The sequence below is a fragment of the Camarhynchus parvulus genome, chromosome 1A (assembly GCF_901933205.1).
Source record: "Camarhynchus parvulus chromosome 1A, STF_HiC, whole genome shotgun sequence".
Taxonomy (NCBI): domain Eukaryota; kingdom Metazoa; phylum Chordata; class Aves; order Passeriformes; family Thraupidae; genus Camarhynchus; species Camarhynchus parvulus.
This window is the reverse complement of record NC_044586.1, coordinates 18,066,669-18,092,827: the sequence shown is the minus strand read 5'-3', so window position 1 is coordinate 18,092,827 and position 26,159 is coordinate 18,066,669. Positions and strand designations below refer to the sequence as shown.

The window sequence follows — 26,159 nt, the reverse complement described above, 5'->3', positions numbered from 1 at the left end:
AGGATTACAAAGGACAGCAGCTTATTTTCTTCATTACATTAAACCTACACAACACTTCTGCAGGAGAGATACATTTAATTAATTCTTCTTTAACAAATGTGAAATGGAGGCAGGTAGCATAGTGTGCAACTTGCCTGCATCAGATAGCTACAAAATGAAATAAAACATATATTATAGCAGCTCGAATTTGAGTTTTGTGCTTCAACAACATCCTCATTTTCCCTCCCACAGTGCTAATTAACTGTAAAGTATGATAGTCATTACTGAACTGAAGTTCCACTAAGTAGCAAATGAAGATTCTCTGTTTAATTAGCTTTATAGCTGGGTTGTGGGACAAGGCATTTTCCTAATTAACAGCATTAAATCTAAACTGGGCAGACAGGAATGAATGTAATTAAAATTTAATCTTCCTCATCCTGAAAACAGGCTGCCCACAAAATAGAGAGCTTTGTGTAAATGCTCTTAGAGCATGGAAAGGTTGAGGCAGGTTTCAACACATTTCCCTCATGTCACTTTCTCAATTTTCACCTGTTATCTTCGCAATTTCACGAAGAAACCTGTCTTCCAACACAGATGGTAATCTGTCACATATGGATTTAGGTGTCAGCTATTCTCCTCCAGGACATATCCACTCTGACATTATCCACCAACCAATCAATAAAAGAGTCCGCCAGGCTGCCAAGAGATCAATCACCTTGTAAAACAAACATTATGTCCTATTATTTTCTTATTACAGTTAATTAGATTTATAAAACACAAAAACCTTTGCAGGTGAAAAACTCAGAAATGCTGTCATAATAGGTTAGGCCCTCATTTGTAAAGGGGAAGGGATTTACTAAATCTAATGTGAAAAGAAAGGATTTTCATTTAAAATTTTTGCTGAACACTGAATTCTTTTCTAACCTTAAAAACATGTTAGTGCAATGCTACGAACCCAAACAGTGCAAGCTGAGGCTGTGACACCAGAATGTGAAGGGAACTGGAGACATAAAGATACAGACTGATAGTCTTTTCAGTGTCTACGCTGAGCTAAATGTTAAAACTACCCCCCTCCCCAGTGCCCCCCTGCCAGAAGCAAAGATAACCTCACAGGAATCCTAGGAAATAAAACTACTTTTCCTCCTCCTGTAACATTTTATCAATCAAAATGCTTTCGTCAATCAAAATACTCTTTATAAAACATTGGAGAGGGAGAAATAAGTGTGCTGTTCAATCTCCCATGTGAACTCGGGGACACCAAAGAATGTGTCTCTGTTTTTTACAGAGCATGAGGAAAGTACAGGACATCAGATTCTGGGAAACTGGGCTGTACCTGTGGCCAGTGGGTGACTACAGGCAGATCTGGAGGCTGTGGGGAAAACAGTGGGAGAGAACTGTGCAAATACTTTGGGCTGACTGCTTACCTACCTCAATTATTCACACAGCCACTACCACCAGAATAATTCCATGTGCAATGTAATAATTCACACAGCCACACCACCAGAATAACTCTAATGTTTATGCAGCAGGAGCAGAGGCAGAACTAAATGGGTTGCTGCAGGTTAACAACAAGAATAAAAGAGTTAATTCAGTGTTTCTTAAGGACTAAATCAGATAGAACTATGGGCCTGACATCCCTGGCCATTTTCTCTGTGCTAGGTGTCACTAAAAAACAAGGCCTGGCTTTTACTGTATTTAATTTTTCAATATAGTCTGAATGAAGAGCAAAGGGGCAAGTGAGCTAACTGCAATATTGGACCAAGATATAAGAATCCCTAGGTTTAGTGTATGAACTCCATTTACCCATGGTTGTTTTCATTTACCCCCTTGGAATTATTAACTGCTCAGGAAAGCTCTCTGCTTATTTCCAAGAATCCCAGTTTGCTTCTAGAAAAGTGTTTGTTTAATTTAAAAAATTGGTATTAAGGGCAGTTAAAGGTACTGATGTTCTCTCCAAAATCCCAGTGAAACTGTACTAGCTTTCCTGGGATAAAGCTACTCCTTCTGAAAGAGGCACTTGAATACAATTAGTCCATGATAATTTAAATAGCTCTTAATAAATCAAAGAAATTTGGATGCTGACCAAAAATTAACCCTCCAAAAGTTTCTGAAGACACTACTTCAAGCAGCCAGGGATTTGCTCTGTACCAGGGAAGACAGAGGCATCACTGAGAGCAGGATCTAGTCATATTAAAGAAAGAAGAACCATATTTTATAATGAAAAAGGCAATGATAAAATAATGAAAAAAATGCTTTAAGTTTGGAAAGTTGGAAATTATGATCATGTGAGTAGTCAGCTCCCAAGTAACAGAAAGCACAGCACACTATTCCATAATATACCGTGGTTGTTGATCCTCAGGGGGCTTTATATTGTTGAATAAATGCAAGGTCTTTTCAACAACTGAAATGCAAAATATGACCCTCTGAAGCATTAATTTAAAGGATTTGGCATTTTCAAAGGGGAGGTTCACGAAGACAAATAACAACTGCAAGTTTCTAGGGAGCAGGGATATTGCCCACTCATGAAAAAACCCCTAACTTAGTACACATGAATTTATTTTGTGGGGATAGATGGAACCCTTGGGAGGGAATGAAACAGAATGATTTACATGGCAGCTGACCCAAGCCTGCAATTTTTAAATGGAAGATAATTTGTTATATTATATTTGTCTGTCATGAACAAGTCTAGAGCAGACAAATGAATTGTATCTCTTTAAACTAAAAAAACCCCAAACCCAAGGCCCAGCTGAAAACCTAAAAGGCAATTCCCTTAAAAATAGGGGACAGTGATAGTTTCACACATATTCTGGATTAGATAAATTTGCAGCAGCAGTTAGAAGGATTCTGCTCTCCCTTCTCTCTCTTTTTTTTTTCATTCCATTTTCTTCTTTCTGACAAATTTTGACTGTGTTGATATCTAAAATTTGCATTTCTTGGGTTTCTTTTTTAATAATGGGTTTATGATTTGATTTTTCATCACTGAAGTCTGAAACTTCAACTGTCTCTTGGAAAGTCTGAATCAATTATGTGTCTAAATCAGTCACATACATACTCCTCAGCGCATGTCCAACTGCTCATTTTTCTGATTGCCCCACTAGGCTTCTGACCACTGTCACCACCGACCACCAAGAGTTTTCCATCTTATTCTCCCTCAAATCCTACTCATTCACTCATTTTCTGCTGGCAACCATCAGCTTTTCCCCCTCTCCAACATCTCTTCCACAATTTATGGTTTTACCATGACCTCTTCTGAGCCTTCTCCTCAGTCTAATAATCTACCACCTCTCTTATCACACACCAAGAACAGTCAACTCCCTGTTTGCTCTAAAAAGTGGGGGGAAAAAATAGAAACCTAGTTTTGAGTCACTTCCCAGTCTTAGCAAGTCTAGAAACAGCTGTTTCCAGGGCAGCAGGGCTGGCCCAGATGGCTGTGGTTCTCTCTCTGGACATGACACAGAGCTTTCTAATGAGCTGCTACAGCTGCCTGCTGGATGCTTCTCTGTTTTCCTCACACTGGATTGATCCTGCATGTTCTTTGTCTTGAGACCTGGACAACATAGATGCAATAGCCTAAAATGACTGCAGCCTCAGCAAAAAGGCCTTTATGTTTGCTTCTTTAATCCACATTTATGTAGTTATTTTGAAAATGCTTTTGTAGCTACTGGGGAACTCCTCCTCTCATCCAGTTTGGGAGTCTTACCCACATCTTCTAAAACAAGCATCTCTTCTGATAAGCTGAACTTGATCATTGTTCTCCCATTGGTTTCTCAGTTTCCCCTCTCTCAGTCCTGACGTTTATGATGGTTTATTTTGGACACAGATGGTCTCACATCTTGCTTAGAGTCATATCAAACAAAAAATAACCTCAAAACTGCCTCTGTATTTTAATATTCCCTTTTGGCTTTATCTTTCATTTGTCATTCCTAACAAATAAGTTCCCTTTGTGTTTTCTTCTCTTATCAACTACAAGCCTACCTGTTATCTCTGCAGCATGCATGTGGTTGATTCATATGCCAAAAACTTCCCTGTAGAGGCATTTAGCGGGTCCAATTATAGGACTCGTCTCAGGGCTTCCCCAAAGTGTGTGTTCTGAAAATCTTGCCAGTACTCAAGCCCTGAACAGGACCACTGTTTTCATGATAAAATTCCTAATTTTCCTGTCATTTAATGTTGGTTTTGTTATATTTTTTTGGTTGGGCAGACACATCTATTGTTTCACAGAATGAAATCACCCACTGGCTGCCTTCGGTTACATGTTTTTCACAAATGCCTCTATTTTTTTAATCAAATGTTTTTGTCACTTGAAGAGGAGTCCTGGGAAGGGGAAGAGAGAGGGTGATCTAGCTGCAGCAGCATTAAAAAAAAAAAAATCTGCTGGTTTCTGCAGTTGAGCAGTTTGGGATTCACACCAATTTGCCTTTACCAAGAGTGCTTCTTCCTTGCTTCCTGAAAATGGCATGTGGTCTCAAAACCCTTTAACTGTTTAGAATACTGGGTAATGGTCAGAACTTGTTTGTCAGAAGGATTTTAAGGAAGTTAAGCTATTTTAATGGAACATTTAATTGCACATTTAATCTGCGCACCACACATATATAGAAAATTATTATTTTAAACAAATGTTTTTGTTCCTCCTAAAAGCACTAATCCAACTACTGCAGAACCCACATTTTCACTACTATCATTCTTGATCTCAGTCTCATGTTCATGAATTAATTTAGGCATTGGCTTCTCATGCAAGGCAAAGGTGGCCCTCTGTTCATGCAAAGACATAAGAGGTTTTTGTATTTATTTTTTTCCTTGTTTTTAGGCTAAAAGACAGACCTCAGCCACAAGATTTGTATTTGCCTTATGATCAGCATAGAGAGAGAAAAGGTATTTTTTGTTCTGACATGCAGCTGTAGTGGCTTGTGAATACACCTGATCTATTTTCTGATGGCTCTTCGCTTGCAGGTACAGAGAAGCAAACTCAAATGGGCTTATTTTTGAACACACACTTATTTCTTGTGGCAAACACTGGGAGGGTAAGCTGCTGTAACTTGAAAGCAGAGTTGTGTATGAAATCTGATAGAAGCAGAGTTGCTTATAATGAATTATAATGAAAACTAGATCTTGATTTGATTATTGGGAAGTTTATTCTTGGCTGAAATCGATGAGAAGTAGGGAGAAAGCCATCTGGGGGGGAGGAATGGCTCAGAATGAACCACTTCAGTCAACACATAAGGGTTGCTAAAAGACAACATATACTTTAATAGCTAACTTCTAAACCTCTACCCTCTGACTTCAGACAGCTTGTGGACTGGCTTTGACAAAATCATTTGATAAATTCAGTTGGCCTTGGCCTGCCACTGAAAAAAATCAAGGCACTCTGATTCCCCTGGAGAAGGATGTTTTTCAGAGGGAGGAACACTGAAGAAAATCAGAGAGGGACTGAGAATTTGCCCTGCACTGACTTCCACATCTGAATGGACAATACAGGCCTCTTAGCACCACTATATTAACATTTTTTCTTATATTTTGTTTCTAGTATTGAGCTCAAGGAGAGGCACTGTGTTTCTCTGAGGGGAAGTGGAAAGGCTAACCTTGTCATGACAAGTAAAGTGGTAACCCACAGGTTGGGATTAAACTCTTTCCATGTCCTTAGGAGCATGCTATTGCAATAAGAGATGAGTTCAGAGGGTGCCAGCTGTCCCATGTTATTTCCCAATGCACACCTCTTTAAGCTTGTACAAATTGGAGGTAGCTGAACCATATGATGTAAGACCTCTAATCCCATCAGGAATTACCAAAGGCTGTGCTTATTTTCCCTTGGGGTCACCTATTCTTCTGACTATATTCTAGAACACACTTCACTGAGGGATTCCTGAGAGAAGTAAAAGGTGTGAGGTGCGAAATCAAATTGTATGTATTATCTCTCCTGATGCATAGGAGAGAGGATGGAGATTCTAGTTGGGCATCCACAGTGGGGACAACTGTAGCCTTGGGGATCAAATGAAGAGTCACACAAAATGAGTCTACACAAAGGCCTGAGGATGACAACATCTGTTTTAAAAAATGAAACAGCAAATTTCAGTGCCTCTCCTACTGAGGTTCTTGACTTGAAATCCCATGAGCATTCAGTTTTCTGAAATGTCTGAGAAATCTTCCCCTAAAAAGTCAGAAGTGTATCTGACTTATTACCCTAAAACATTTGTACTACTTGCCACTCCCAAGGATCATGAGTAAAGCGGTTTATGTGCTCAGGTCACCTTCTTCATAGAGAGTCTAAGTACTAAGTATATCTCAATCTTGTTCTACTTGCAGAGTTTGGCATTTTTTTTTTTCCAGCAGAGTAAGTTAAAGTATGCTGAGAGTAATCCTGTCTTTCCCCTAGGTACTTTTGACAGATCCAAAAAACATGCACACTACAGTTCTGGGATATCCCAGAGTGATCCAGCCCAGACACCTTCATTTATGTGCAGCAAACAGACAGATGCTACTCATCAGCTTAAAGGAAAAGCTGCTCTCTCTCACTCCTTGTCACTGCACCTTTGACTAAGGTAAGGCTAAGGGACCATCTCCTATATGCTCCTTTCCAAATCAAACTATGAATCCAAGGCACTATATCAGCAGAATGTTACAAAATTGAATGTTCTGTACACCACATTGCTCTGGCATGAAGCACTGACATTATGAACCAGAGTCAAATGTAAAAAGTACAATCACTCTATTAACTACCTAAATTTTCTGAAAGATAAGAGATGGCCATGGTGCAATGATCAAGGAAAATGTAATCAGAAGAAAAGGGAATAAGACAAGCAGGTCTCTGCCCTTTCTGGCTTTGCCAGAGATCCTCTTCAAAAACTCACTGCTGCTTGTAATTCTGAAGCTGACATTTATGCTGACATTTGCTGGTATCACAGCACTCTGACTGCAGAGGAGGAGGTGATGACTGTCAGCTACTTCTTTCATTTGAGTTCATTCTTTCACAACATTTGCATGTATGTATGTTTTTCCTTTTTTTTTTCTTCTTTTTGAGAAAGCATTGGAAAATGGTAATGTCTTGTTATGGATAATGGCTCATAATGCTTATGTTCCTCGAAAACCCTATGTGTCTGTGTAGATGGAGCTGAACTGACCTCTTCACATGTGTTCAAAAAAAAATTAATGTTGCTAGAGAAAGGTGAGCTGGGAAAAGCTCTCTTTGTAAGCCCCATGACCTGCTCTAAGACCACTGATGCTCCTTGCACTGCGTGAAGCATCACAGATATTGCACATACTGCTCATGGGAGGTACATAGAAAGAAGCTGTGGATTCAAAGCAGGAATAGTCAGAGAGCTATGAACAGATTTGCGTCTACATGTTAAACTCTTCAGGAGATAATTTAAATTCCTTTCCATTTAAAATGGTGATGTATGTGAATGAATTAAACCAAGGAAAGCTTTGTATTTGGGTGACTACTTTTAGTGAGATCACTTTACAACTATGGGGAAAAAAAAGTTCATTCACATGAAATCATTTGGGTCTGTCTTGTATTTTTCTCTTGGGTCAGACTCATTTAGTTCAGAAGGTCTCTTCCAAACTTACAGTCTTGACTCTAAAGGCATTGAGACCTCTATTTTTGTGAGAAGTGTGGTCATATAAGCCATGAAAGTTTCATCTACCTTAGTGTAAACTTGACTGATGCATACATTTTAGAGGTTTTCTTGCACTGGGGTATATTTTACTGTCTAATTTCTACTAACATGTAAAAAAACTGTCAAATTGATCGGGGATATGAATCAAACAAAACCTGAGTTTATCAAAGGTACTCTGACAGGAAAACCATTGCATAAGGCAACAAATGAAAAAAACATAGTACTCTGAAATTTACCTAATCAATCACAGTGAAATAAAGGTATTATCATAATTCAGGCAAGCTAATGGTGGATGCACGAGATTAACACCTATATCTTACTATTAATAAATAGTAAAAATAACCTATGCTCTGTCTGGTGTATTTTTAAAAAAAAAGAGGAAACATTTTCAGTTTCATATGAATTGATTAGGACTGACAAGATGCAATTCTAAGTGCTCTAGTCAATTTAATCCAATTTAGTGAAAAAAAAACGGAAAAAAATTTTATGTAATTTTGATTAATGGAAGAATGGAGGAAATCATAACTGTTCACAGATACTCTGTAGTCAGGAAATGAAGCCAAATTGGCCATCTAAACTGTTCACAGTGAGCTTTTCACTTAGTGTTAGTGTGTTCTTAATGAAAAGAGAGGAAAACCTTCAGCATCTGAGTCATAATCTTATACCAAACTGATGTCAAGCATACATTTAAAGCATTTAATTTAATGAAACCTTTCAGTTCATATTTAACAAAACATGACATACTTTATTTCATTGGAACCCATTCTTTAAAAAAACTCTCTTCTCACGGAAACAATTCCATTTTCAAAATTTAATTCACCTTCAGGGTTTCATTTTTTTTTATGTACTCAAAACTGATTTTAAAACACATTTTCCTGCTGTAATAGGCTGCAATTAAGCAAGATTTAAAAAATGTAATTACTATATCAAGCTAGCACAGCCAATGCAAAATTTCCCTCTTCTTTCAAATAAACTTTGATGCAGTTCTTTAAGATTTTTCATTAGTCGCTACACTCCTGCTTTTTTCCCCTTTTTTTCCTTTTTTTCCCCCCTAGATTGCTTAATGATAAAGGAGGTTTCAGAGCTGAGTTACTGGACAGATCATTCACCAGTCAGGCATTTCTGATACTCCCACTGCAGCACAGTCAAGTATTTAAGCGCGTCAGTGCCACATTTCTTTGGTGCGTTGGAATGCTGAAGGATGGGGGCCTGTTTCAAGGAAGTGGAGAGCCCACCCCATTGCTGGGTCACCATGACAATGAGACAGCAGGAAGGAGAAATGTTTGCCATGCAGGCACATAACCCCAGCGTAACACCGCTCTGGTTAAATATGCCAGAGCACTGAGAAGGGCTGACTGAATGTCACACAGCCAAGAAAATGCTCCATCTCTAGGTGGGGATGTGGAGGGAACTTTCTGTCTCCCAAACACACCTGTGAGATCACCTGGGCTTGGCACAGACCTGTTCCTGCACAGGAATTGATCCTGATGCGGTTAGTCGCAGCTGGTGGTACATTATGAACATGTAATACCACATTGCTACTAAACCCCCTGACATTCCAGCCCAGCTGACTATCCCAAAATCCTGTTGTCAGGTTCCTTCCCCTTAAGGGTGCATCTTCACAAGATGCAGATTAAATGATGAAATACGGGTGAAATGATACAAAACAGGAAATCAGCTGAACAAAATAATCCACATCTTGCTATTACCAAACATCTATGACTATGCAAAGTTAGGTAGCACTTTATGGATGTTTGTGGGAAAGCCATAGTTGAGATGTTGCTTTTGCTCAATGACCCTTTGAAATCCAGTTTCTCCTGCTTAAAACTTCCATTTGCTGTGCTGTTTGACTCTAGGAGCTCAGCAAGGGCTGCAGTCTGCACAGTTCCTCTCTGTACCTCTAGGTGCAGAGTGCTGGGAAGTTGCTTTATTTGGGCACAAGAGTGCCTGTGGGCACAGTTTCTTTGTTAAGTCCCAGAGCAGAAATGGAGCATATATATCATATACACAGTCATACATTTTATACCATACTAGAAGCTTGTGCCCTTCCTCCTGCTCTGATTCTCTTCTCAGAGAAGCCACAAGGGAAAGTCCCTGTCTCTCTCAGACATCATCTTTTGCCATTATTCTCAGTCCTTCTCTACTTTAAATCCTGGCAAAAGAATTCTCCCTGGCCCAGCTTGTCTCCTGTAACTGCCCTCAGGAAGGTGAGATCTTTATTGTTTGATCTAGTTTGGCAGATGGATTTCAACAATCTTCAGAAATCTCTGCTAAGTCTAATTTAGTCTGACTTCACTCCTCTTGAACCCTACAAGTCTTTTGCAAATGAGCCTCCTTCATTATCAGTTACCCAAACTGTGTTTAGTATAATTAAAATGCTGGACTGATGAATCTTCTCACTGAGGGCAGAATGGAGCTGGATCCATGGAAAAGTCACTCAGCAGGAAGGAGGAACAGAAACCAACAAACAAGGGAGATGAGGACCACAGAACCCCTGATATGCTCAACATGGAGGATATTAAAAAGTGGGTAGGAGGTAATGAGCAATAAGCATCCTGGGCCTCTATGTCTTTTAATCTTCAGTCTCCCTTTCTGCCTGAATTGGCTGAATTCTGTGGGATAACTTGGTAGGCATTCAAGGAAGTGACCTACACTGTTTCCTGATGTGTAGCACAATAATCAACACCATCAAATGAACTGAGCATCAAGCTGGCATCACCCAGTTACAATGGCAGTAGAAATTAAATAGCATTAATTAGAGGGAGAACATGGAACCCTTTCTGCCTGGAATGTCTCTTCTCTTAGCTGTCAAAAGCCTGCATGGTTTGGCTTACTAAGAGCCAAGCTGACAGGAAAGCTGAAGGGAATAAAGGAGCATTCTCCATTGTGTGCCAAGCCAACTGAGGGAGGACTTGAGTTCAAGACTGATTTTTAAAAGACAGCAAAAGGTTAATGAACTTTTATCCAAGCACCATTAATACATCTGAAGATCATTCTAACTAGACCATAGACAACACTTTTGCTCTTATTTCACTGCAAGACCAGGTAAGTAATGTATGTAACAGAGAAATCAGAGATTTTTAATCAGAGATTAAGAAGATTTTTCCAGTTTCCAAAAAGCAAAGCAATCCTTCACAACAGTGGATGGTAGTCTTCTGATATGCTCTGCAGATACCTGTATATATTCCATATTAAAATTATCTCCACAACAATTTCCCCCCCGAATTTACTGACATTTGATATAAACCAGACTGTACTTTGCATTAAAAAAGGAGCTTCATTCTTTGAGGAACAATGAACTCTCATTTCTCACTACAGAAGAGGTCAACCTCTTGCAAAACCACTGAAGGCAGGTTCTTTGTATTACTTGGAAGTTGCTCTCCTACACCTTCCATTCTCTGTTACACTGGGAGGGGCCAGGAGGAATACCAGATTTTTAGTCAGGACTCAGTTCTGTACTCTGTGATTTAAATTCCTGCCAGCTTCTATGACAGACCTACAGAATGGGAACTGTGATGTTGCAAACAAAGCATAGAACAATTATTTACATTTAAAAGGGTTTCTTTGCCACCTTTTGGCAATCAAGAATATTTGCATAAACTCTTTTTTAAGAACTTGTCTTTATTTTTTTATGTATACTTTCCTTTTTTCTATACTAAACAATTAATGCAATTCCCAACTACGAAACAAAAACCTGTGGATATTCTGGACAGTAAACTTTTTTTCCCATTACATGTCTACACAGTGCCTAAAACTGACTACAGTCCTGACTGTTGAACAGAACAATCTAGAAATTTTTGTTATTTAGAAAAATAGTATTTCTATTTTGTGAATTAAAAAAAAATAAAATTCATTCACTTGTAAAAAAATAAGGAAGAAATGTGTCAGCAGATTTCCATAAACTACCAGTATAGCAAAAGGACATTATTGTGAATATATTATTCACCTACAAGTGAGCTAGAATTACACATTCATAAATTACTCTACATCCACTTTGCAATACCCAAAATTCAGATGTTTCTTTGAGTCTTATTTAAGACACTTGAATCTAAGCTTCTACATAATTTCATGTAGTAGCTGCACTATGTAAAATGGCTTAGAGAGGAAGATGCCAAAATGGACTAAAAAAAAATCACAGACTTTCCAATAAAAACATTATTTTTGGTCAACATTATTTGCTAAATTAAACCTAACCATATTAATCATTTTGCTCAGCCCACAATTGCATTTTTCAGTTAATATATTAATTCTCCTTCCAGTTCCTCTTAGCTTCTCTTACATGCCCTACATCTCTACTTTCCCTTAACAGACAATGGCATATCTTTCTTCTATATTTAGAAACATAACCTCCCTTAAAATGATGTTCTATGAGAAACCTCACTTGGACACGCTGTGATGCTCCATGGACTTGAAAACTGTGCCCAAGAAAGACAGGATGTGACAGCTCCATGATCCCTGAAGATGCTTTAAAGGGCATCCAAGAGACAATCTCCTGCTCTTACCACACAGATGTAAAATTACAGCTGGAGGAAACAGGGGAGTGGGTATATGAGAAACTGTGGGCCAGTCAAATCAAGGGGAGTAAAGAGGAAAAAGAAATCCAAGGAGAAAACTTGTGCTGATCACTCTCTTTTCTTTTCTAGAGATTGCAGAGGAAGGAATATGTGCACACTGACTTTCTCCTGCCTGGTCTTTTCCAGGCTTTACCTATCAGCAAGAGGAGCCAAGGACATTAATGTCACTCCACCAAAAAGTTCACTTCTGCCCTCAGGAGATGCAAATCCTACAGATCACTGTCTTTGACTAAGGGCTGCCTGCAAAAGCTGTGCAAGAAACTTCATTGGTCAGTTTAAGTGCAGGATCATTTGTGCATAGGTTTAAATGCAAAATCACTTCAGGAGAGCAGAATCTAGCCAGAAATCTCACAATACATAAGATAAATTTTATTATTTAAATCAAATTCAAAATTTATATTTTACCATTTTAGGATAAAGAGTATTTCCTAAAATGTCAATAAAGGTTAAAAAGAAATGGCTTGTTGCTTTATTAAACCATCTGTGTTAATTTCCAGTGGCTGCTTATTTTAAGAAAGTAAGAAAGAACCAGCAGCATGATAAAAATACAGATTTTGTTTCTTATATTTTCTACTCATAAAAAAGAGGAAAAGCAAAATGTGAAAGAGCTTAGGGCTAAGGTATTTGGTTTGAGGATCAGTAGAATATTTCATTTTTCTGTAGGAATAATTATAGTCTTGATTATTATATAAATATTGTTTCATGTTAGTTCTCTGGCCAAAGGTCTAAATTTAGAATTACTCTTTTTATTCATGACACAGTTTCAATAATAAACATTATGATCAAGCCTAGGTGCATGTTACATTATTAAAATGCCTCCTTTTTAAGCACTTGGTGGAATCACTGTTACTGTTCTGCTACAGCTTAGCTAGTCTGCTGATAAAAATGAAGGTTTATTTTTATGCGGCTTGAACTAAGATGACTGAGTTTTGATGTGTGCTCACCCTTAACTATTAACATTGTGTGAGATGGCAGCTTAAATGTTTTATTTTCGAATGAACAGGTAAATGGACTGTTATTTCTATAAATACTAACAGGATCATGCCCAAGCACCAGGATTTTTCTGCCTGGAGCAAGAGGAAACCACACATTTTCTGTTTATTTTTGTGGGTTTTACTATTTTAAGTAACATCAAGTCCAGGACTGAGGATATTCTGACATTTCTGGTTAATTTGAACGAAAAAAAGTCACAATAATTTCTTAGCAAGTTAGGTCAACTTAAGCTAAGTCACTGAGCGATGAAAAATATTCTCTGTGACAAGAATACATGTCATGTCCTCCTGGATCTCCATCTCCAAGTCTTTTGCAAAGAAGCTCAAAAGGAATACATAGGAAAGTGGGAAAGTGGGAAGATGGTTATGGATGGCCTGATTCTACCAACATGTACCCAAATCTCCTCATGTGCCATTGAAGTGTGTCTGTGTGGTGACACTTGAGAGCTGTCCCTGTCTTCTTAACCGCGAGCACATCCTGACAGCGCTATCAGATGCTTTTTTCTGCTCTCTTTTCCCCGGACCCCAGCTTTAACACACACATGAAAGACAGAATGGCAAGGCTCTTGTGCTGCCTTTGGAGCAGTAAAACCTGAGCATCAGCTGTGTGGTTTAGACTCCTGCATTTGTCAATGTTATTTTGGTTTTCCTTTGGAGCTGGCTATTTATCTTTTGAAGGTGCAGAAATGACCAAGGATCTGGGCTTTTTTCTAAGCAGTAACTGGCTTCACTCAGCAATAAGCAGTTGATTATTCTCAAGTAACAAAGTATTGCTTGACAATTGTAACTCGCTTTCTGAATAGACAAATGCAGACACCATTAGATGACTGAGGTTTTACAAAGGTATCAGAATGTCCTTTGAAACTAAAGGCTTTTTGCAGCTCCGAGTTGTTCCTCTAAATCTCTGCTCAGCTTGAAACAGTTTGACCTCTGCATCTCATTTCTTTGCAGTAATAAAACCCTCTAATAAATAAAAAAGAAAAACCACTGAACCAGGTAAATACATAAAAATTAGGGAAGGAGAAAGCTAATGAACTTAATTGCAATCACTGTAGCAGTATTGCCTCGACTTAAAAAGTATTGATTAAATAACTGCATATTTACATCTTGTACTGGACCTGCTGAAGGCAAATGATGCATTGCAAAGCAAACAGAGGCTGACCTTTGCACGTTTTCCCATCAGGCTGCAGGGTAAATCCAACTGGGCAACTGCAGCGCACCCCTGTCGCGGTATCCTTGCAAGTCCGATCACAGCCTCCGTTATTGACAGCACATGTTTCTGCAGAATGAAAGAGAGACAGAGAGGGAGAGAGAGGGAGAAAGGCAGTGTAATGAAATGCTCTGGGGGAGGGGAAGGGCACTGCCTCTTTGGGGCAATATTACAACATATTAAAAGCAATGTAAGTTTTAAGTAAGCCAACTGAAGCAAGCTCAAGGTCATCAGGGTCCACGTAGTGGTTTTGACTGGTAAATCATTTCCACAAGTCATGCTTTCTTTTTCCTCCCAAACTGGAGATTTTACTTAGTTTATTTAGTTCGTGTTTTTTCAACTCTCTTAGACAATAGGATGGGTTATTACATATGAAACCAGTTTAAAAAGAAAAAAAACAAGTGATTGCCTTTAAAAGTAGAATCAAACATTCCGTTTTGCATCAGTCAATGTCTAGCTGAGGTATTTTAAAGTCCACTTTTAAATGATGTTGTAGGCATAATGAACTTTAAAAACAATAGAAAGCAAAGCAGAGTGCTAGGCTTGGAACTGAGAATTTAAAACCCTTAGTTAAGAAAGAGTTAATGGAAAATGAACTACATATATCACTTTGACAAGAATCTACATGCCCAATCTGTTCTTACTGAACTACAAGCAAAAGGCATCTGGGTTTTGTCCACTTAAAGCTTTTTGCAAATTGAAAGGAGTTTGGAGTGGGTGGGAGGGCATAATTGAGGTCACTGAACCCATTCCAAGCTGTGTCATTGAAATTTCCCAGTGCTTGTAGTATGTAGAAGGGTGGCTGGGCAAACACAGGCAAGAGAAAGTTGCAATACTTCTGAGCTTTTGCTACAGTGGGCAGTGACTATTAGGTACCACTGGATTAAAAAAAAATAAAATCTCCAACTTCATTACAGAAAAAGCAAGAACCCCTCCCTCGCTGCCATTGTTTGGTGTTATTCATGTATGCACATGCACACACCGGAAACATGCATATGCACACATACTCACAAACACATCCATAAAGGAGATAAAAGGCAAGGGAAATGATTAACTTCTCTTTGATCCACAGAATGGAGTGGATGTAAGGATGCCAATTTAGCACGTCAGTTTGAACTGTACATTTTTCTGAAAAGTATTTACTTCAGAGAATAAGTCCTTTTAATAGTATCTTTTTCAGTTGCTCTGGATTTGATTAAATTAAAATACCCCACTGCCCCCCAAGATTGCCATTATTATACTCAGCTCACCTCTTTCCCTAAAGAGGCTTTGTCATTACTTACTCAGATTTACAGACTCCTATTGCTGAATATTCACAGCCTGTGTCACAATTGTACCCTGTGGACAGGGTCTGACAATCAGCTATAGGATATGCTAATTGGGAATTGCTTTAGAACAGTACATTGATCAAAAATTATTTACACAGAACAGAACAGGCTTTATTTTTCTATTGACTAGTACTAAAAGATTTTTATTTTAAAGTGCTTTGCCCTCAAGGTGAACTTAGACTGGCCATTTTTAAGAACTTCACTGCTTAAAAAAAAGAGTAACTGTTTTTTTCTCTTTTGCACTGGCATAGGCCTCTCCACCAGTGTGAAATAAGCTCCTGGCACTTAAGAACAAACTGAAACACAGATTTGGGGCACACATGCATTAACAGCATGGGACAGGTCCCTGAGCCCATATACATTCACACACGGTCCTCCAGACAGATTTTATATTTTTATGTCTGCTTGCTATGTAATGACATCATGTAGAGAGAGCTACCAGTATAGAAATGGATTTGCATGTAACTGCCAGGAAGCACAGCTAACAAAGGGATTGACGTGTTATCTGGAAAGGATTTCTGAAAATGGAGCAGCTCCTGATTTTCAGACAGTTCTTGCTCACCTTGCAGGACCTCAACCTAACTGTTTAAGCAATATAGTTCTGATTTTCATCTACTTCTCTGGAAAGCACTATTTTATAGACTTACAGGCTGAAACTTCTGCTTGAAGAATTCTGCAAATGACAATTCTGGCATTTCCACTTGTATGTGAACATGAGTGCATCCTCGTAGACCAACGTATCACATAATAATTTTATGTTTCAGGGAAGGCAAAATGTATCAGGTCATTAAAAATTTTTAACTTGGGCACAGTTTAAGGGCAGGAGGATTTGCCAGGAGTAAAGAGTTAAGGTTAAAACTCAGGAGAAAGTGCTGAAGGTTACGTTTGGCATGGCACTGCAAAGAGCAGTAAATCTTCTGTTAGCAGATTAACTCTGGCATATGAAGACTCCTTTATTGCAGTGTGTCAACACAAGATGAACATAAGCAGTAATATTTCTGCTTTCTGGATGACATCCAGTGAAAATGAATAGACACAACAATTTTTTTTTCTCATGGCATGGATGACTGGATCTAGAGGGTAAGGGTCATTCAATGAACAAGAGTTATTTCTACGTATAAATAGAAGGAATCAAGGCAGCTTTTCTTATTTTCACACAGATTTAGTAAAACAAACCGAAAAGGGTAAATACCCTGCAACCTTCCTAGCAACTCTGACTTTCATACATGATGAACTCCTAACAGAATGAAGATCCAAGTGAGCAAGAGGACACGTGACAGTACCTCTCACACTTTGGATAATTGGAGAGATGTACTGATGAAATTCCTTAAACTCAAGGTCGTGAGAAAACATCGGTAAAAGAAAGCAAACATGAATAGCAGAATGTGGGAAAGAGGCTACATCAAAGAGAGGAGCTGAGGGCTACACACAGCACAAACCCAATGCAGGACCACCTGTGTTTCTGAGAGGGGTGACACCAACTCATCCCTCACCTCAGCACTACCAAACCTCAGCATATATTTGAAACACAATTTTTAGGCCTCAAGCCAAGAGGAGAAGTAAATTACTTATTTCCATTCTATCACAGTGGAGAAGCTATGGAAGGGAAAGAACAGACGTTAGAAATTGGATCAAGTCTTCATGGTGATATTGGTCCAACAGATAATTTTTTCTGTTTTTTTCTCTGTGAAAGACAGTATCAACATTTTAGCATATTTTTTTTTTGTTTGTTTCAAACTTTTTTTTGGATTTTTGGTTTGGGTTTTTTTTTTTTGTTCTGACAAGGTAGCAAAAAAAAAACCTGGAAGACGCAACTAAAGCAGCATCATGTTACTGACATTTAGATTGCTTCTGAATTATGACAAAGCTCAAAATCTGAAACAATTGGACCTTACTGTTAATTTAAAGTGATTTGAAGCCCCATCTACATCCCTACTGAATTCATACCAGAAAATTCAAGCAGAAACAGGGATCTAAAGAAAAGGGCATCTATTTATATGAGGTGGTCTGGGAGATATTACGTTGTATTTTTCCAGTGTAAGCTCCTAATTTTGGAACAATCTCTCATGTGTCTGCTCAATGGATCCACAGACAAGAAATATCTAAAATCATTACCAATGTGCTATGGTTTAATCCATAGGAACTCTTGCTTTAACATTAGTCCACTGCACTATGGGATATGCACTGCTTCTGGATATTAAAATATCCAATTAAAAAGCATCAGCTTGAGCTGCTAGTCCTTCAGCACCAGATCAGGAACATTGACTTGGTTACCAGGTGAAGTTACTCCAGTGCCTGCAATGGCTTAGCAGGGAAAGAGCAGCTCTTTAGGTTCTACTTCTGAAGCTTTTGAACTAAACCAGAATCTCTATCAGGTGGCAAGAAGTCACTTTCTTAAAGAGTCACACTAGACAGGATTTATTTGGCTTTGAAACTATTAAATGCCTGAAACTCTGAACAGATCTCATGGTTTGAGAATATTTCTGAAAGCCTGATTTTCAGCTTCTTCTATGAAACAAGTAAATGTAACAATTTAAAATACAACCATTTAAAATACAACCTTCTAGTAAAAATCTGTTTGTTTGGGGTTTTTAAAGTAGTCAATTATTTTATAAAGCCAGTTTCTGTGACTTCAGTTTATCTCATGAATGAAAGAACATAACATGATTTTAAGGGTATTGGTCAAAATCAGGCAAATCTTGGATTCTCTATTATTCATTGTTGGTTCCGTCTGGACTAAGATCCAAACCAGTTTTATAGGAACTAAGATATGATGCAAAGCAGAACAAAATTCCATAGGTCCTTGAGATTAGCAGGGTTACATCTGAGAATCATTCAGTAATCTATGTCTTAACTAGGTCATTCTCTATAATATTTGATAAATCATGAGGAAAGGTATTAAAACTGGACAAGGTAAACACCAATAAAGGCAAGAGGAGGGGAATCTAGCACCAAGGTGCTTTATTTAGAGATATGGAGAAGTGATTCTCCGATCTTTTCTGTTACTCATCATGGCAGTCTGAAGTCAACAGGATCCAGAAAAATCCCACTTGTTCCCAGACTCCTGATCATAACGCAATGACTGAAAAGAGTGGATAACAATTGTAAACATAAGAGCTGCTCTCAAGAATGTGTGTAAAATGTGCAAAGAAGTCTTAACAGAAGAAAAAAACCCAGCTGATGTGAAAACAAAAGAACTACACAACCTAAGTGAAAATGGGAGAGGGAAGCCACTAAAGTCATCACCTACATTCAAGGGCGCCTTGCAGCATCTGTCTCTTAGGAAAAGCATGAAGGGACACTGAATGGCACCTTCTTGCTCAGAAAAAGTTGTTCTTGGACTAAATGAAATGACTGCTCTGTAGAGCTTATGATTGCCATTTCCTCTGAATCAGAGAGGAAGACCCCCTTAAGACCCCCTGTCTTAAGGCCTTGTGCAGAGGAAAAGGATTTTTTTGCAGCAACTGGTAGACTGCAGATGAAACACATAGTAGTCCAAACTGAAGAGTATTCTCTAAGTTTGCCAGATTTCTAAACTGCTTAGGTTGACATGGTAAGCAGTAAGTACAGCCAAAAGGAAGACTTGAAAATGGAAAAATGCTTTTTTCCACCACCTAGTTCCTATGATTACCCAAATGATAACACTAACCAAAGGGCAAGTTAAAGAAAACCAGCAATTTAAACTGCCTTTATTTGGAATTCATTTGCAGTGGACTAAAGCTTATTGGGGTCAGCAGAAACAGGATGACTGGGCTCAAAATCTGTGCCATGTTATTTTGAGCTTATTCTGAGTCAATATTTATGCTAGGCAAGAGCAATTCTTAATGGAGTAGCCTGGAGCTCAGAATTTAGAGAAGCCATCAAGTCCTATCAAGTAAATAATAATCTAAGTAAAGTTATGAGTAACCATACTCAGATTGTAATCATGTCTCCTTCTACACCTGGTCTGGATTTTGCACAAGATCCGAACATGGCACCTTATGCTCAGAATAACCGTCTTGAATTCAGGGGTCAGACACATGAACAAGTTAATCTTCATGCAACTAAAGCTAAATGGTGCTTTAGTGCACTCACAGTTCTAGCCAGTGCAACAAGAAGGTATGTGGATTAATTAGACCATGTTTTTCCTAAAAAAATACCTCTAAAGAAATAATTCCTGGCAACTGGAATGGCAAAAAGGGTAAACTCCTCCCAGTAGCTGCTTCTCAGCAGAAGTGCTGTCACTAAAGCTGTTGTAAACTGCTACTGTCTCTGAATCAAATGATAACCTGTTTACCTATCCTAAGCACGAGTTTATTTCTCTTTAATTCACAGTGAAACATCACCTTTGAACAACTGCGAAAAGATTAAGGACGTCTGTTAAAGATAGTCATACATATGGCTTTGAGAATTTTGAGAAGTTCTAATCTGAAACCATTGATTGCCGTTGTCTGTTGTGATTCCTTGCATCACTGTAGTGTTTTGGGACCAACACCAGGGCTCCATTGTGCAAACTATGTTGCAGTTTTGAAAAAGTGATAATGGTAAGGTATTAGAGCAGTTCTATGAGAGGACAAGATCCTGTTGAGCTGAGTGGTACTGGCTTCCTCCCCTTAAACAATGTTGAATTCATTTAGTTTAATACACAAAGTGTCTGGAGTCCTTAATTTGTGCCTCCCCTCCCCTCCTGAAAAAGCACTTTGCGCCATCTGGCTCAAAGGCTGCCTGTGCAGACATCTCATCTGTTTCCTTTACATTGGTGCCACAGCACAATCTCCACCAAAGAGAGCTCTTTCTGAATTCCAGACAAATTGGGGTTTTGAACTGGGGTTCCTTCTCTTCCTCTCAACTTTTACCTAGAGAATCCGTAAATAATTTTAACCACTAGCGGTAGGTGAAGCGCATGACCATGCCTAAGAACAAGGACTACCTAACTGAATAAAAAAGACCACACTGAAGATCCCCCCCAAATTCTGATCAAAAATGCACAAATCCTGAAAGCCTGAAAGTTGGAAGAGATTCAAACTTAACTCAGGAAAGGCCATTAAAAAAAATTCTGTGGATTATAAAATCAGCTTGCCTTTACGTAACAGGGAATATGCAGTATGAGTAAGAAAGCCATGAGACAGAGAACAGATGATAAGACTGCTGTTGCCATCCATAAAAAGAATTTTACTGAAAGCAGCAGTACATGAGGTACACGTGCTATGTGGCAGTAGATCAGGGTACAGGGAGGGGCTCAAAGGACAACAAGCACAAGAAGAAACGAAACACAAAATATTTCAATTTTCAGTTAAGGGAGAACTGTGCTATTCTCATGCAAATTATGCTCTGTGATGCTGAAAGGATAGAGAAAGAGCATTCACAAGAGGATAATGAAAGAAACAAATAGCTGTGAACAGATGAAGGAGAAACTGAAAGAGCTTCATATTCAGCGAATGAAAAAGGTAAGACAGAAAGGGTAACTTGCAGGATGTGGAATTCTTCACTTCGTTATGCTTGTCTCCTCATTTCCTTGCAATTTCATGATTGGTAGAATTTTATTTGCATGAAAATAGGATGAGAATTCTGCCCTGCCACTTAGTGAATGTGTGAAGAAAAAACTAGGCGAATCTTACACTGAATCATGAACCCCTCAGCTCTCAGTTCAGAAAAACTTGATTCCTCTTCAGGGAACACTACATATTTAGAGAATGTCACTTGATAGATTGGATCAGTGTTTTATAAGCATCCTATGAGTCCAGTCTGGTTCTTAAAATTAACACTTGTAGCTGTGGTGCTCTCTCTAGATAGAGAAGCTGCATTTAAGAAAAACTGAACCTCTCTGAACATCGAGAAGAAGCATTATCTCCTGACCTTGGATAAATCCTTTCATTAAAATGGGAAAGCAAAACAATGGAAGGTATGGCCAGGAATTCTGGATAAGGTCAGAGTCTTTATCATCAGCAAAGAAATGAAAAGGGATTTTTACAGGAAATAGCACACCATTCACAAACTCAATGAATAAAAGTGATGGTAACTCAAGATGAAAAGATCTGCCCTTGGGAGACATAGAATGCATGAATGACCTCAGGGATTCCTTCCCCCTGTTTGCTATGATTTCATACAGCAAAGTAGAACTGACAGAAGGAGTTAAAGTGAGGTCTTGGTTTCACAGTCAGTAACTGAATTATAGAACCTCCTAGCAATATGCCTGCTAATGAAATGTTTGCAATTCTTTATTGATTAAAGCACAAAAGGATTATGATGCGAACAGAGAAACACACTTGGCTTTCTGACAGTGAGTGTTTCTGAGTCGGGTAAAAGCCATTCAGAAAAATAAAGACATATTTTAAGTAATTGGAAAGAATCCTAGGAGGCAGTACAACAAAGCTAGGCACTGAAGTACATGCTGGAAAGATGCTCTTGGCTTAAAGTGACCCTCGGTAGGCTGTAACTGGGATAGAATTTAACTACTTTGAAAGAACACTTAAAAACAAACACTAGCTTGCCCATCATCCTGCTCTTTGAGACAGAAACCTGGGAGTAGTATCACTCTCATTCTATTTTGAAAGAAGACAAAAATTAAGTCTGCAGAATCCGTTTTTAATTCACGTTGGAATGAAACAACGTAAGGTTTTTGGAAATTTTCTGATTGCAAACCAGATCTCGTACACTTTTTACTCCAGTGTTTGGTAGTTCAGCCATTAAATTGCATGTTAGAAACCCAGCTCACATTTTCTATGCTTTTATGTTTACTGAAACTGAAAAATCCCTAGCCTTTATCAAGCTATTGATTACCAATAGTGGCCCCAAGGGTGGAACATATACATGAGGCAATAATGAGTTAGTCTGACTTTATAGACCAACATTTTTCTTGAACAGGGGTGGCAATGCACTGTGAAAGGGTCTTTAGAATCACTTCCTTACATTTCAAATGAATATTCAAACAAGTACGTTCTGTCTGTGTACATTCTGTCTCCCTATTTCTGAAGACCATCCCAGGCAAAAGCACTGTGAAAACCCAGTTTCCCCACAAAACCTACTTTCAAGAAAAAAGCCTTTTGATAGAAAACTCTCATCAGATGACAAGATTCTTTAAGGTTAAGAATGTGTGGCTTTCATACATTCTACAGCTCCTTTTCCTGATCTGCAAAGAAGCTAAATATGGCTCTACCACAGAGTCCTGAAATCCAGAAAATGATGAGATTTCCATATTATATACACTGTCACTGTGTGGCTTATACAGTATTTCAAGATAGATTCTACAGATTCTATAGTATTTCAAGATGCTTGATTTTGGACAAGTTATTCACACAGAGTCACCAGCAGAGAGATCTTTGGATGGTGAAAGACTATAGAAGAAAAATCTCCATATTGATGAGCTATCATTTTAAACATGGCAGGAGAAAATAAATTTGAGACTCTGGTAATTGTAGTGAACTTTGTGGATTCTATTTTCCTGTAATCAAAAAAAGCTGAATGTCTCTACTGAAGAGAAAACAGTGATTCAAAAAGAGTCCTGTGTGTCATAGAGTGAGGTGGAAGTAAAAAAAAGCCCACTAGAGAAATTAGAAGATTTCTTATTTTTCAGGTGCTCCAGACAAGTCAGTCAAAGCACGCTTGAATAGGGCAGCCTAATCCTTAGATAACCGGAGGTTAAGAAAAGAAGCCATATGGCTGACTATTAAATTCAGATGACTCAAGAAATATGATGTTGAGTACTACTTTTGGTTCAAATGGCTAAACCCAAGCTCTAAATTTGTAAATCTCTCCCTTTTTGATGTAACAGATATTTAAATTCTTGCCTTTGCTACAAATGTTGTCAGCCATGGCACAAGATCAAGTTGTGGGTTTTTTATTTAATATGATATGAGCAGCTCATTAAAATCTATTGTAGGTACTGGGCTAATGATATGAAACCTAAACAGCTTTGACCAGGACAGAATAAACACAGTTACCTTGGCTGATGTGGCCAGGTACCTTCAGGAGGCACAACACTGGATGAAAGAGTTGACCAGCACACAGAGAAGGGAGTACTGGCACGTCATTCAAGTGGCCAGAGCAGGACTTGCACTTGTGATCTATTATTCTGAATTGGCTTTGGCTGTTTACTGCAATGTTTGGGATCCTTGGCATTGAGCTGATGGGGAAGTACAATTTCCACAGCAAGCAAATGCAAGCAAAGAGATGATTCTGCCTCACATAACTTGCAGGGAGGATATTCTCTGTCATCGACTAATCCATGGCAGAAATGACCAAATTGCAATTTCCACAGTTCACATCTCTAGCTATTGCTGTGCAGAGGGAATGGTCTTAGCTGACTGCACACTTACCTCTCCAGGCAGGTAGCTGGGTGCTCATAATAAATGGCTGGAAAGCCTCTGATAAGATAATGAAAGAAGAGACATCTGCAGAAATCAAATGATTCTTGCTACAACAAGGAAATTACAGAACTAGTGAAAATACTAGTTCTGTATTTGCTGGTTAAGTGCTAGGAATACAGCCAGACCACAGCCCTGGCTGTGAACAACTCCTAGGAAATCAGAGATAAAATATAACGCAGGTGCACATATATCCCAGCCTGGCAAACCTGGTCCTTGGTTTCCAAATGCCACCCCAGAAGCAATCAAGGCAGAAGCAAAATTGAGAAGTAACAAACACCAGCACAGTTCCAATGCAGTTCATAGCTTATACCAGCATTTCAGCTGACAGTAGAATACCTTGGAACCAGCTTCCAGGGAAGAGAACTGCATCGCTCTCTTTGAGGTCTGTTGCAAATAACCTTACTGATGACCAAGAAGTCGATGTCCAATGACAAAATCCTCAGCTGCCCTGACACAAAATTAGTTGATTATGTCTTGTGAAGGAGTGAATTTCTGTGCAGTTTGGATTTCTGAAGACACTTCTAGCAGTGGTGTCCGTTTTGCTTCCCTTAAGCATGGAAAGGAAATTACTACAATTCCTCAACTCCACGATGGGCTCATTGTCCTGTTGCTCTTTGCTATACTTACAAGTACTTTGTACACCCTGCCACGGTGCCAGATTATTCCGACCAGCTCCCAGCACCAACAGCACAGGTGGGCTGCCCACAGAAAGCTGCCCAATCCGGGGTGCAGCTGCAGGGTATCGGAGCTCTACGGCTCAGGTGGACTGCAGACTGTGCCGAGGGTAGGGACAGGGATCAGGGAGAGGCCCTCCGTATGGTTTCCAAAGAAGCTTATTCCCGGAGATTCAGCGCCAGAAAGAGCAAACTCCACTGCATACATCAGATTATAAGGGGGAGGAGGTCTCAGGGAAGGATACAATCTTAGACCAATTGGGAGAAATTGGGGGTGGAACACAAGGAGGGGAATACAATGTTTAAACCAATACAGGACTGCAGGGGAGGAGAATAATTTAAACAAACCAGTGGGGTTTCGAAGGATGCAAGATTGATAGGGAAGTTTCTAGAAAAAGAGGCAGGCTTGGGGAAGGATTCACATTCAATAGGAGGAGGAAGAAGGAACAGAGGGGCAGATCTTTGGAGAGATGGACAGCCAGGGCAAACCCAATAACGCAGGGGGAAAAGGAACAATCCATCAAGAATAAAATATGCTGTAACAGTACAAAATAAGAAAGATTACAAAACTGACTGCTAGAAATGCATTACAATTAAAAACCACAATGCTACACACCCCTCTTCTTGTGATGAGAAGGAACCAACTTTTTATCTTCTAGGGTCAGAGCAAGAATGTTTTATGGTCAAATGGAGTTCTTACAACAGTGATCTCAGAGAAGAGATCACTCTTTACAACTTCCTGAAAGGTGATTGTAGTCAGGCGGGGTTCGTCTCTTTCTCGAGGCAGTAACTGACAGAACCAGAGGACACAGTCTTAAGCTGCGCCAAGGGAAATATGGGTTGGATATTAGGAAAAAGTTTTTTACGAAAAGGATGATGAAGTTCTGGAATTGTTTGCCCAGGGAGGTGGTGGAGTCACCATCCCTGGATGTGTTGAAAAAAAGGCTGGATATAGCACTTGGTGCCATGGTTTAGTTGAGGTGTTAGGGCATGGGTTGGACTTGATGATCTTTAAGGTCTCTTCCAACCTAGTGATTCTGTGAATTCTGTGAAGAATGGAAAAGGGATTGAGGGTGAGGAAGATGTTTAGTGTTGGCAGTTGTTCTGAAGTCACCTTGTGTTAAGCCCAAATGAACCTGATTCATTGACTGCTAAAGAGTAGAGGAAGGAAAATGAAACACAATGAAAAATGAGTCAGGTCTGCCTCTTCAAGAGGAGCTGACCAGAGGACAGGATCTAACAAACAGCCTGCAAAAAGCATCATGTTTGTGTTGCTAAAACACTTTACAGATTCATGTAGTCTAATAAAGCCTGGGATGGTGGTGATGTAGCAAGTGACTGCATTTTTAAAGACAATATAAAAATACTTCATAAAATTACTTGGTTCAAAGAGTTGATGTCAAGGACAGCCAAAGAGCAAAGCATTATCTCTGACTAGACTCCT

At 39.0% G+C, this 26,159-nt stretch overlaps 1 protein-coding gene across 2 annotated transcripts in view; it reads right to left on the bottom strand.

Annotated features, from left to right (window-relative positions):
- SCUBE1 (signal peptide, CUB domain and EGF like domain containing 1) overlaps positions 1-26,159 on the bottom strand; it is a 196,158-nt gene that overhangs the window by 54,390 nt on the left and 115,609 nt on the right. For both annotated transcript variants that reach the window (XM_030959460.1, XM_030959461.1), the window contains one exon: positions 14,321-14,437. In XM_030959460.1, the coding sequence (XP_030815320.1) occupies positions 14,321-14,437 (117 nt within the window). The remainder of the gene's footprint in view (positions 1-14,320; positions 14,438-26,159) is intronic.